Source organism: Neofelis nebulosa, chromosome 6, assembly GCF_028018385.1.
Source record: "Neofelis nebulosa isolate mNeoNeb1 chromosome 6, mNeoNeb1.pri, whole genome shotgun sequence".
In the NCBI taxonomy this organism is placed as follows: Eukaryota; Metazoa; Chordata; class Mammalia; order Carnivora; family Felidae; genus Neofelis; species Neofelis nebulosa.
In genome coordinates, this window is record NC_080787.1 from 106,423,294 (window position 1) to 106,435,371 (window position 12,078).

The window sequence follows — 12,078 nt, forward strand, 5'->3', positions numbered from 1 at the left end:
TTATTTATTTATTTGGGCTCAAACCCACAAACCGTGAGACCATGGCCTGAGCTGAAACTAAGAGTCAGACCCTTAACCAACTGAGCCACTCAGGTACCCCAAGATTGCCATTTTTCAATTTTATTGGTGGAATACCTTGGCTAAGATTTTGAAACATCACTGTTCCACTGGGGTATACTTTGATAGTTCTGGTATAAAACTGTATTAGCTGCGGTATTCTAGAAAGAGTTACAATAGAATTAATGATAGCATGTAATTATGACCTTGAACGTATCATTCGGAGTTTACTCTGATGGTTAGTTGAGAGTTGAGGCACAAGGAAATCAAATGCTACATTCCGTATGTTTGATTTCATTCACGGCTTGAGGGAGAAGGGATTGGAATTGAGACCCGAGACGCTCTCCAGAGTCGCTGGGCAGTGAGTGGGAAGCTGGCCTGTCAGCGTGGGCTGGAGTCACGTCCATCCCATGCTGAGAGAACGGCATCATTGCTAATTGAAACAGTAGAGATGATTACTAAGGCTGTAGCTTGAGAAGCAATATATACCAACACCAGAGGGGAAAGGGCTATTTATTTAGGTAAGTTCACCATCAAATCACTGGACAGAATAAACAACTCATGGAGAAAATCAACGCTTATTACAATCCAAAGGGAACCCATGGTAATTTGCTGATTTCTCTAGGCACTCTCAACGTGGTGTGGAGTAAAACTCCCCTAAACATTTTCTACTGGATGAGCAGCTATGATCGTGAAAAATCCCTCTTTTTGTTCTTGTGGTTGATACCTCTTTCCATGGTTTTCTGAATTATATTTAAGCATGGTACAGTGTATCTGATGTTAGCAAGCACCCAATTTAGCATTAATTTCTCTGGCTGGAAGTATGAGCCATATGTTTATGTTAGTAAGAGCAACAGTACGCATTTGATCGTTTCTGAGGAGACTGATATATTTTCATCTCAAAGAGGGAGTTCTGAGAGTTTGTATTCCTTTTTGGGGGGGGGGGAGTTTGTATTCATTTTTGAAGCATCAGCAGCTTTCAGTACAGAGGCCACACAAGTTTTCTGATCTTATTTTATTTAATTTCTCTACTGGCCTGACTCTGATTAGAGGTTCAAATGAAATTGTGATTCTTCTATGCCTTGATTCTGTTAAAGTATTTCTGTCTCTCTCCCCCGCACAGTGGTGAAATTGCAAGTAAATTAATTGTTACAAAGTTGCAGCAGGAGTAGCGGCTACTATTCTTTGACGTGGCTGTATTACTAGATTTCCAGATGGCTGAGATGTTTTCTTTAAGATCCTCAACCCCACTCCATAAAAGCATTTTCACAAGGGTACGGAAATCTAACTGAGCAGCGCATCTTTCCAAGCCCTTTGGCGTGCACACAAACAGCCTTGATTTGGGGAGCCAGCAGGGGGCACGTAAAACAAAAGGAGGGGGGGAATAAAAAGGTTGCACATAGAGTAATTTTAATCCATTCCATTTTTAAATACCACAATAAATTTAATTTTCACAATAAATTAAATAGCCATATTCAGTTTACAAAATAGAATTACTTAGTGTGAAACCAGTATTTACAACAATATACAGTATGTACATGACATTTCTCTTTGTGGACGTAGGACATGGAAGTGAAAGGACTTAACTTTCAAATGTGTGATTGACATGCCACGTGTGACAGACACCATGGGTCTCTACGAGAAAACAACAGTGCAAAATCACCACAGGAACTTTGGAACAGTGTCAAGTTCATGAGACAAGACATTCTTTGAAATAATAAGAAAATAGTATTTTCTGTTTTCATGGCACCAATTCAGTCTCTGAATTAGAGAGCCAGCTTTCCCTTAGAAAAGAATGCATAACTGAATCCTCTACCCCCTGACGCTTCGCAGCCATCGGTGCGTTTTCACACATAATCTTTTGGCTTAAATCTATGAAGATGGCGGGCGACAAATTCTGACTCAAAGGAAGACTAACTCTTTGAGGAGAAGCTGCAGTCACTTTCCCCCAATACCACCATCTTTTCTTTTCGTCAATAGCTTAAAAGATGCAACTACTCAGACGGCAAACTTTCGTTTTTTTTGTTTGTTTTTTTTGTCAATTTTCAATAGAAAAAGAATTGATCTTATATTTGGTCACACACTGTGTATGTACAAGTATACATGGAAAAATGACTCGGATAGCTGTGTCTAAGAAAAGTGCATATTTTTAATCGAGGGGAGACATTGTGAGTCTCCAGCCACAACACATAGTGTTATATGACTTATTATCTTAGGGCCAGTTCAATGTCCTCCCAGTGATCTGGTAAAATTTTTGATTGAAAGGGTGAAAAAATTTGCGCAATTTGGTAATGACAGAGGGGTCCACCTCTGGATGAATGCGTCCCTTGCTGCCCGCCAGGCACTTATTAAAGATAATGTTAAATCGCAAGCAGTAAAACCCTCTGGTAGCATTGAAATATAAATTGTATTGACTTATCCTCGGGGGAAGATTTAGGAACTTCTCCACAAGCTGAAGTTCTGGCAGAGGTTCCGTGATGAGGCGATCTCCGTCCACAATGTGAAATTGCTCGATCGGAAAGTATTTTAACCACCTTTCCAGATGTTTGGTGTAGATGCTGGTTCTTACCGCCTTGTATTTTGTGTTCACTTCGCAGGTATTTGGGTCTATTGCCAGCTTCTCAAACTTGTAGTAAGTTTTATTCTTCCTCTCCTTCCCCTCTAGCACCTGAGTGTAATCAGAAATAGCTCTTGTGGTTGGCTCCCTGACAATGATCAACAACTTGATGGATGAGTTCATTTTGTAAATCCTTTCCGGAACCTCCTCCGTGATAAAATATGCTGGGCTCTTTTCAATTGTGATTTGCTGTGGGTAGGAAAAAGGCATCTTTTTCCTATACCACTCAATTCCCTTGGCATAATTCTCATCATTGTCAAAAAAGTGGATTTCTTGAGAGGCTTTGACCACCGCTGGATGGAGGTTCAGCATCTCAAGCAGGGCCCTTGTGCCTCCTTTCCTCACCCCGATGATAATGGCCTTGGGGAGCTGCTGGACCAGGTCATGAAGGCGAACTTGCTCCTTGGAAGTATTGCCCTTCCGGAACTCGTGCAGCAGGCCCCGCTTAAACTGCAGGGCGCGGAGAGGGAATTCGGCCTGGCTGCGGGCTCCGAATCGTCCTTCGATGGGGCAAATGGGTTGTAGCCTGAAAGCAACAGAAAGAGGCTCTTAGAAGCTCATTGCAACTAACTTGTCACTTTTCTGCTTCCCTAGTCAGAGTAGGACTGTAAATGCATACATAAGACTACTGGTTCCCAGCCCGCTGCAATCCATAATGAACATATGTTTGGGAAATTTTATTTTAAGCAACCCTGTATTAAATGGAGCACACATAATTGATGGGATTATTTTTATTAGTGCTCCTTAAAATTTTTATTCACCAAGCACTTAATTGACTACAGCGTGTACTTATGTTCACAGTACAGGACAGACAAGCGACACCAGCCATACTAATAGCCTTTTCACAGCCCACGAGTTAGCATCATTTAGAAGACGTGAGAGGCAGGAGATTATAATCTTCAGCTGCGAGGTGGAAGGGTGGCTAGGAAGCCGCGTCTTTTGGGTTTCATGTGGTATTATTTTCTTGCAGCTCAGCAGCCTTCATGTGGCTCGTAAAAATCCCTGAGATGTAATCTGGATAGAGGTCCCAGGCTCTGCCCGTGGCTATCTGTATCATCAACCTGCAAAAATCCAATCCTGGCATTTGCTGAGCTTTTTCATTCTATGAGAATTTCTGCCGTTGGCCTTGGGGACAGCTAGACAAGTACTATATTTCTTCTGCTTCTCTTTCTCTTTCTATCTAAAGGGGCCAAGATTATGTTTCTGCTTTGCTGAATGTAGGAACAAACCCCATGCCATCAACAAGTGCTAGCTATCACCTACCCCCTCGCCCCCCCGCCCTGGACCAGAAATCAACAAGACTTTGGCAGGGCAGGAAGCCTCAGGTCCTCACCGCCAAACCCATGTAAATTATAGCGCTCAAGCTCGTGAAGGAAGGAATGCGATGGATGGAACCAGAAAGGAGGATTTCCACTTCAACATTGCCCTAAATAATGAACAACCACCACTGCTTTTTACAGAGAGAAAGCTGTGGTAACGATCATAATGATACCAGACTAGAGTCCCGGCTTGATTTGGCATGGCCAATAAATATGGGTGGCAAATTGAGTTTCCTTTTGGGTAACAGTCTGGAATCTAGCTGAAACTCATTATAACATCCCTGAGTTTATCTGAGAAGGCATTTTAGCCTTCTTGTTAAAGGGTATAGTATTAGTCAGGACGGCTGTTAAGCCAATCCTCCAACTGAAGCTTCTAGTTACCCTAATTATTTGGAGTCTATGTTCCCCTCTCTGTGGCAATGAGGCTGTCTCTTGCCTTTCCCCAGAGACCCTATTATACCGTTCTTATCTTCTCTGATGTTTATAATTAAAGGGTGAAGAGAAAAACTTCACCAACACATTCCGAAGAGTTGAGGGAAAAGGGTTTGGCCTGTCCAAACGTCTGTCATAATGCGTATGGAAAATTACACTCACATATTATTTGTGATGCTTGTTTTTTCTGATTTTAGAAACAACCCACACTCATTGTGGAAAACGTGAAAATATGGGATATGACAAAAAATAATGGGGTGTGCTATATTACATATTTTAGGGAAGCGTGAATTTTGTGTTTATAGATTCGTTAACAGGATTAATACGCTAGAGTTCTAAATGGAAGATATGAAAGTAGCAACACATACAACGATATTTTTTATTGTCACATTCACTGGGATATTGCAAATTCATCTTTTAGCTCGTCTTGGGTTCTGGTTCAAAATTAAGCCCTAATTCCCTAAGGCATCCATTGAATGTAATGGATGGACTTCTCGCCTGCGCATCCAAAATGAGGCTTGTGCCTTCCTTGGGAGAAATGAAGAGATAGTCAATCCACGCCTTTTCTGTAAGGACTTAATTCTCTTGCGAAACTCTGGCTGAGAGGCTGAAACAGGGCCATTTTCCTTCTTTCCTCCTGTCCTCTTTCTATCTTCCACCTTGGGAGCTCATACCCTGCAGAACAGTTGCTTTTTTGACTTCCTGACTCACAATAGGAGACAATATACTATTTCCCTTTCCTGAAGAGTAGGTTCTGTGCATGGGCCTCAGACATGGGAAAAACATGGAATCTTAGGACCAGGAGGAGCAGAAGTATTGGAGCTCAGCCTCCCTCCCAAAGAGCAGGGTCCTCAGTTACTAAAGGATAGGCCTAAGTAAGTGCGTGTCAATTTTAGGCATCATCTGTTCAAACTCTCAAATGAGAGGTTTCGGGAAAGCCCACCAAACAGTTCAATTCCTTGTAAAAGCTACCCCATTGGAGACTAGAGACCAAGTTAAAAATGAAAAAGTCATCAACTAAGTAACTAATATGTTAATGATCATTAGATCAATTACTCAATAAAAGGAAAATGGTTGGAAGCTAACTAAAGGTATTGAAAGACCTGGGCATAAAAATTCCAGGAGGGACCTAGGACAATGGTGCCCACCTCCAAGCTTTTCACTAATAACTAAGTACTACTTTAGAAAACTACTTGAAGTCAGTGATAAGCCTGGATACTACCATTTCTCATAGTCAGCAAACCACTGGGCGGGAAGTTTACTTAGGAATTTTGAATTGAAAAGCATCAGAGGGGTTCACTTTCCCCAAATTGACACTGGCTGAAGGAAAATAAAAACCACTGCAACATTATTTGTTAAATAACCAATTGATAAGCTCTAGAGATTAGAAAAGGAGAACTGTAAGGAAGGTAGTTTTAAGTGTGGCTGCATTTTCATGAAAAATGGGAATTGAATTCCTCAGTCTTTCCGGTGCAAGACTTGATTTTAAAGGGCAAAGAAGGAAACTTTGCATTTCAGAAATTAACTTCTCTGTCCTTTCCAATCATACCAAATGTGGGACAGTCCAGAGCCACTCAATGTCAAGCCAGCTGATATTGCTGGGACTTCTGTAAGACTAGTATCATCTCTCAACTGTTTGCTTATTTACAGCCAAAATGCTGTAAATTTCCTCTCCATGGATTTTCCATTGTTTTCTGGGCAATTACTCTGAGCGACAGCCTCCTCATCTGATGCTTTCAGCTCCCTGAAACCAGACCTAATTAACATGGTTAAAACTCCCCAAGCCTACAGCCATCTTTCCAAGGCAATGGATTCCAAACTTGATGAGCTACTTTACAGGCTCATACATAATCTTAACTCTTGTGGTAGCACACTAATTGCTCACTCATAAATTTCAAAATGAAGATAAATAAATACAACATCACCATTTTGCTATGGCTAGAGGTCAACAACCAGATGCACACAGACCACACCGAGCTCTCGTAAATGACATTTTTACTGCTTTATCCCTTCTCTGAAAACAAATGTCAACGCACACAGAATACAAATGGATCTTGACGAACACCTTGGCTTGAGCAACTTGGATCTCTTTTTTTCAAAGGCTCAATAAATCAAAATCAATACTGCAGAAAAGTGTGTTTCCTGGGAATTTTGAGAGAGGAAAACAAATGGATGGATTTAAGATTATGTCCTAGGGAAGGGTAAATCAAGAGACACTTGAAGTCACATGGGCATGAGTATGTGTTTAATTACCTACCTATCCAAGCTCCCAACTCTGGCGACTAGATACAGGAGACTCCCAACGGCAAGGCTTCCCAGCACCAGGAGCTTCTGTCTCAGCCACGCCTGCTGTTTGAATAGCATGGCCCTCCATCAACCTTCAGGACTTCTGCAGCCTGAGAGACAAGGGATAGAAGGGGACTCATCAGCAGTCATCTCTAATAGGCTCTGTGGATTGTCACAAAGCCTTGGAGGGGTGGGAGTACAGGCTGTATGGGAAGTGATGCTTCATGAAGAAAAGATCCCATACCAAACTTAACTATGTTCATGATATAACAGGTATTTACCAAAACTTGTCTTCCTTTTCCTGGCCCATGTTATAAGAGCAAATACTAAACTAGGGGGAAGAGGGGCACCTGGGTGGCTCAGTTGGTTGAGCGACCGACTTCGGCTCAGGTCATGATCTCACGGTCTGTGAGTTCAACCCCCACGTCAGGCTGTGTGCCAATTGGTCAGAGCCTGGAGCCTCGTCCAGATTCTGTGTCTCCCTTGCTCTACCCCTCCCCCACGCATGCTCTGTCTGTGGAATGTAGTGCATGATCTGGTGAGGAGGCTGGAGAAAGGAATCCCAAAAGAGGGAGGGAGGTAAGAGCCATATTCATCCAACACACAGTGAATAAATATTTATGGAACATGTCCTATGTGCTATATTGTGTACCAGGTGCTAAAGAGATAGTGGGCAACATGGGAGTCTATGGTCTAGTGGAGAAGAGAGATACTGACTAGCAAACGTAGGATTCACATATATTCACAGGCGGTAATAACAAAGGAACAGGATCCACTGAGAGAGAATAACAGGAGGAACCTATTCAGTCTTTGCTGAAGAAGTGACAGTTGGCCTGACACCCGAGGATGAGAAGCAAGGAGGACAGGGCAACGGCAGAGGAACCAGCATGCACGAAAATAGTGCGGAGGAAAAATGCTTGGCCAGTTTGAGAAGCGAAGGAAGGCTGGCCTGGATGGACACAGGAGCTGAGGGTGGGGAGAGAAAGGGCTGAGGACAAAAGCAGAGAGGAGGCAGTAAGAAGGGTCTTTGCAGGGACTCGATGAGCCTGTGGTTACCACTTCGAACATCTTTCCTTGTGTGTAGGTAAGATGGGGAAGAGAAGGGAAAGAGGTAGTTCAGGAAATTCTCAGATAAACCCTGAGTACAGCAGTGGGCTAGACCTGCTCACTGACATACAAGAAGAAAAGGCGCTGAGCCCAGAATCTATCTGCTTTGCTCTCTAGGCTGGGGGTTCTCTATCGGGAGCTTGCAGGAACTTTAGGAAATGCACACCTGCTACCACCTTCAGAGATTCCATTTTAACGTGTCTGAATTAATCTTGCATCGTGTGTGTGTGTGTGTGTGTGTGTGTGTGTGTTACAGTGGAGTGAATGACACACAAAACTTAGCCATTTTTTACTGTCTTGTTTTCCTCTTCAGATACGAAGTTTAGAAAACTCCCTCCTTAATTTCTTCCTACTTTGCCTTCTGAGGCACAGGATGGCTCCCTTGTTTCTTAACATCTGGGGATATTCTCCTGGCGCATTTCCTATGGTCCATATAGTCTGATTATTCTTCCTCACCCAAGTTATTCTGCCCTCCCGTTTTTGGTTATTTGCTGACCCAGTCCAATCTCTTCTTGAAAGTGCGGGCCCCTCCTTCCGAGGTTCCAGCTTGGAGACTCAGCTTCTGTCCGTATTATTATTACTCCCCAGCAGCAGCCTCTGTGCCCTTCAGGCCAGCGTCCTTGCTGTCTCTCATCCCTCTTCGCTCTCATCTCTCTGCTTTTGTCAGCTTTCCTCACTGGCCTGGAATGGGTTTCCTACATTTCCTCCAAGACTTTCAGATCCTGTGAATACCTTCCCACGGAGGGTGATCCTGGTGGGTGCCGATTTTGGAGGAGGAAATCCCAATATACTGCCCATTAGTGAGGACGAGTGGGTCAGGCCCATCGTGTCGGTAAGTATGGGAACAGAGGGTAACTGCTGGGCTTAGAGCTAACACGGGAGAGACATTTGCGTGTAGGGGGAGTAAGGCTGTGGAGCTACCTCACGGCTTCACTCTGCTCAAGGTTGGCAGGCAGGAAAGAAAAGGACTGAGGAATAATGGAGGCCGCTGAGGAATTAGCCCAAGATTCAGGAGAATGCCACAGCGAAGCTCTCAAAGCTCTCTACTGCAATGCACGTGCCATCTGGTAAACAGTAGGTTATGAAACCAGACTGAGTAGGAGCTACAATTTTTTCTACCGCCACTGAGGACCTTTCATTCTCAAAGGCTCCAATACTCCATCTATAGACTGTCCTTTTATGATAAGTCCAGGTGTTACCATGGAGGTTTTGCTCTGTGGGATAAGCTGTTCCGGCCAGGGCAGCTTATGTCTGAGATGCCTTAAATAGACCCCCTGGGGGTTTCTCTCTCCTTGGGAAACCTCATTCTTGACACATGTGTTTACACTGCCTCCTCTCCTTGTGGCAGGCCCATTACACGCCCTCAAGTCTACCCGGGTGCTGAGGAGAACTAAAATTTTAATTCGAGCGCTCAGCTAATATGAATGAGTCATCCATGATGCAGTGCAAAGACCATTGGATTGGGAGTCAAAGACCCCCGAGTAACACTTTGGTTTAGTTTGATAACTGCAACTCTCTGGGTTTGGGTATCCTCATCTGTACGATGAAGATAATGATGTCTATCTCACGGGGTTGTTATGACATGAGCCTTCAGTAAGATAACGCGGGACAGAACTTAATGAATGTCTGGGCACTTGACAAAAATGAAGCATAACAAATACCTTCGGGAGATTGATGTAGTTGTTCTTACAGTGCATTTTATTTTTTTATTTTTTTTTCAACGTTTTTTATTTATTTTTGGGACAGAGAGAGACAGAGCATGAACGGGGGAGGGGCAGAGAGAGAGGGAGACACAGAATCGGAAACAGGCTCCAGGCTCCGAGCCATCAGCCCAGAGCCTGACGCGGGGCTCGAACTCACGGACCGCGAGATCGTGACCTGGCTGAAGTCGGACGCTTAACCGACTGCGCCACCCAGGCGCCCCGCTTACAATGCATTTTAAAGAAGAAGAGAATGCAGTAAGTGCAGTTCTCATTAATAGTAGAATTGGATTGTGGAAAATGTAAGCCTATTTCTAATATAAATAACTTTCAATGGAAATTACTGTGAAATATGAGAATGGTAACACTATATTCTCTCCTCAAAGCAAGATGGCAAAGCAAAGAATTACCAAAAAGAGAGACAAAAAATGAAGGCTTATTGTGTTAGGTGGAAATCCCTTGGAATTCTTGAGAAATGCAGAAGCCAAATCAGTAGTTCTGAATAAGCGTCTCCAGGACACGGGAAGTGAAATCGCATTTTGTTCTGTAATCAGTCTCAGACTATATATAAACTAAGAGACAGACCCCTAGCCTCCCCTGAGTCAACCCTGCTCAGGGAACCAAAGGTCCTTGGTGAATTTCACTTTCGAGATGCCTCTTTGGTTTCCATCATGAAGTGCTTCAGGGTCTGCCTGAGTCTTAAAAGCTGGGAGTTGTTGCTCTTGGTCTGAGGATTCAAACCAAAGAGAAGCCACACCATCTAAAGTTTTACCAAAAACAGTATTAAACGGGGAAGAAGGTTAAATGATCCAAAGTTCCTTCTTTTGGCTATGCCAACTTTAATGGATATTTTAAAAATCTTACATCACAGCAGTCATACTGGTAATAGGCACTTTTTTATTATTTCTTTTTATGTATAGAGAAAGGTTAAAGACCTATAGTGACACAGAAGGCCCCCTTCATCTCCAGTTTTTAATCTCTCAGTGTTTTTCATTTGGTGTGCCAAGAACGGCACAACTATAGTTTCTCCAGACGACTAAAGCTTTAATAGACACGGTATCTTAGCTGAACAAAGCAGAGTATCTAAAGAACAGAGTACATGGCCAGAAACGACAAATTGCATAGACATCTGGCTGTTTCTTCAAAGCAGCACTAAGCAAAGAAAAGAAATGATTCCCAAGCTGAAACAAAGAAATAAGGGAACTCAGAAATAATAATAATAAAGATATGTTCAAGCGCTGCTCAAAAGCTTGTAGACATGGTTGCCACAAGCCCCCGGTAGCAGTAAAAACAATAACAGAAACAATAGCAGCGAAGTTCATTAAAAACAACCAAACTCGCAGAGCAGAATTATTCCAAGGAAAGCATAACTGTCTCCTGAGCATTAGCTCGTTTAGTAACAGCCTTATGAAGTGGACGGGAACTACATCTATTGAGCATATGCTCTCTGTTACTTTCTCCCACATTTATCATCTCATGTTATACAACGGCACTGTGAAGTATTATCTATTTTATTTTTTCTGATGGAAGCCGAAGAGCAGAGGGATGAGCAGATTATTTACCCAAGGGCATGTAGCTGGTAAATGCAAAAGGAGAATTTAAATGCAGAATTATCTGACCCCAAAGAATGTGGCCCCTTGATTGCAATGCCACTCATAGAACTCTGGATGCTCACCTGGGAGACTCTTAATAAATACTTGTTCATTGATTGATGAGAGCAGACAAAACCACTTAACTCCACCCAAATTACCTGCCATTGAACTTGAAGTGGAAGATGGGGAGGTGAAAAAAAGTAAAAGAGGAAAAGAGTTTCCATGGAGGGGCAGGCAACAGGGGCATTTGGGATGGTTTGTACCTGATAAAACAAAGGAAAAATATTAGTAAGCGATGATAATGATGATGAAAATGAAAGGTGCTGTTCTTACAGAAAAGTAATGTTTTCAATACTTTACAAAGCGGTTTTCATACTCACTGTATCATTTCTTTTTCTTTTCTTCTGCTGGGTTTTTTTTTTTTTTTTTTGGTTGCTATGTTACTTACAACTTTTTTTTTTCCCTTATAGTCCGTTTAGGTTTTTTTCTTGCATTGATGGAGAAGTGAGGTCATTTCTAACGTATAATGTCCTTCATTGATTATTTATTTTAAAATATGTACGTATGTATGTATTTCTGGTATAATTAACATACCGTGTTATATTAGTTACAGGTGTACAATATAGTGATTTAACGATCCCATACATTTCTCAGTGCTCGTCCTGAAAAGTGTACTCTTTTTTTTTTTTTTATTTTTTAATGTTTATTTATTTTTGAGAGAGAGAAAGAGAGAGAGTGCGCACGGATGAGCAGGGGAGGGGCAGAGAGGGAGACACAGAATCCAAAACAGGTTCCAGGCTCCGAGCTGTCAGCACAGAGCCCGACATGGGGCCCGAACCCACGGACTGCGAGATCATGACCTGAGCCAAAGTCGGATGCCCAACCGACTGGGCCACCCAGGCACCCCCTGATATGTGTACTCTTAAAACCCTGTACCTATTTCACCCACTTCCCCCTACCCCACCTCT

The 12,078-nt window shown here is 42.8% G+C and overlaps 1 protein-coding gene across 2 annotated transcripts in view; it reads right to left on the minus strand.

Moving 5' to 3' along the window:
• Positions 1 to 1,450: 1,450 nt before the first annotated feature.
• The window catches only part of HS3ST5 (heparan sulfate-glucosamine 3-sulfotransferase 5), a 261,635-nt gene continuing 251,007 nt past the window's right edge, over positions 1,451 to 12,078 (minus strand). For both annotated transcript variants that reach the window (XM_058735024.1, XM_058735023.1), the window contains exons 4-5: positions 6,683 to 6,821; positions 1,451 to 3,200 (exon numbers count right to left, since the gene is read on the minus strand). In XM_058735024.1, coding sequence (XP_058591007.1) covers positions 2,270 to 3,200; positions 6,683 to 6,789 — 1,038 coding nt within the window. In that variant the 5' untranslated portion in view covers positions 6,790 to 6,821 and the 3' untranslated portion in view covers positions 1,451 to 2,269. The remainder of the gene's footprint in view (positions 3,201 to 6,682; positions 6,822 to 12,078) is intronic.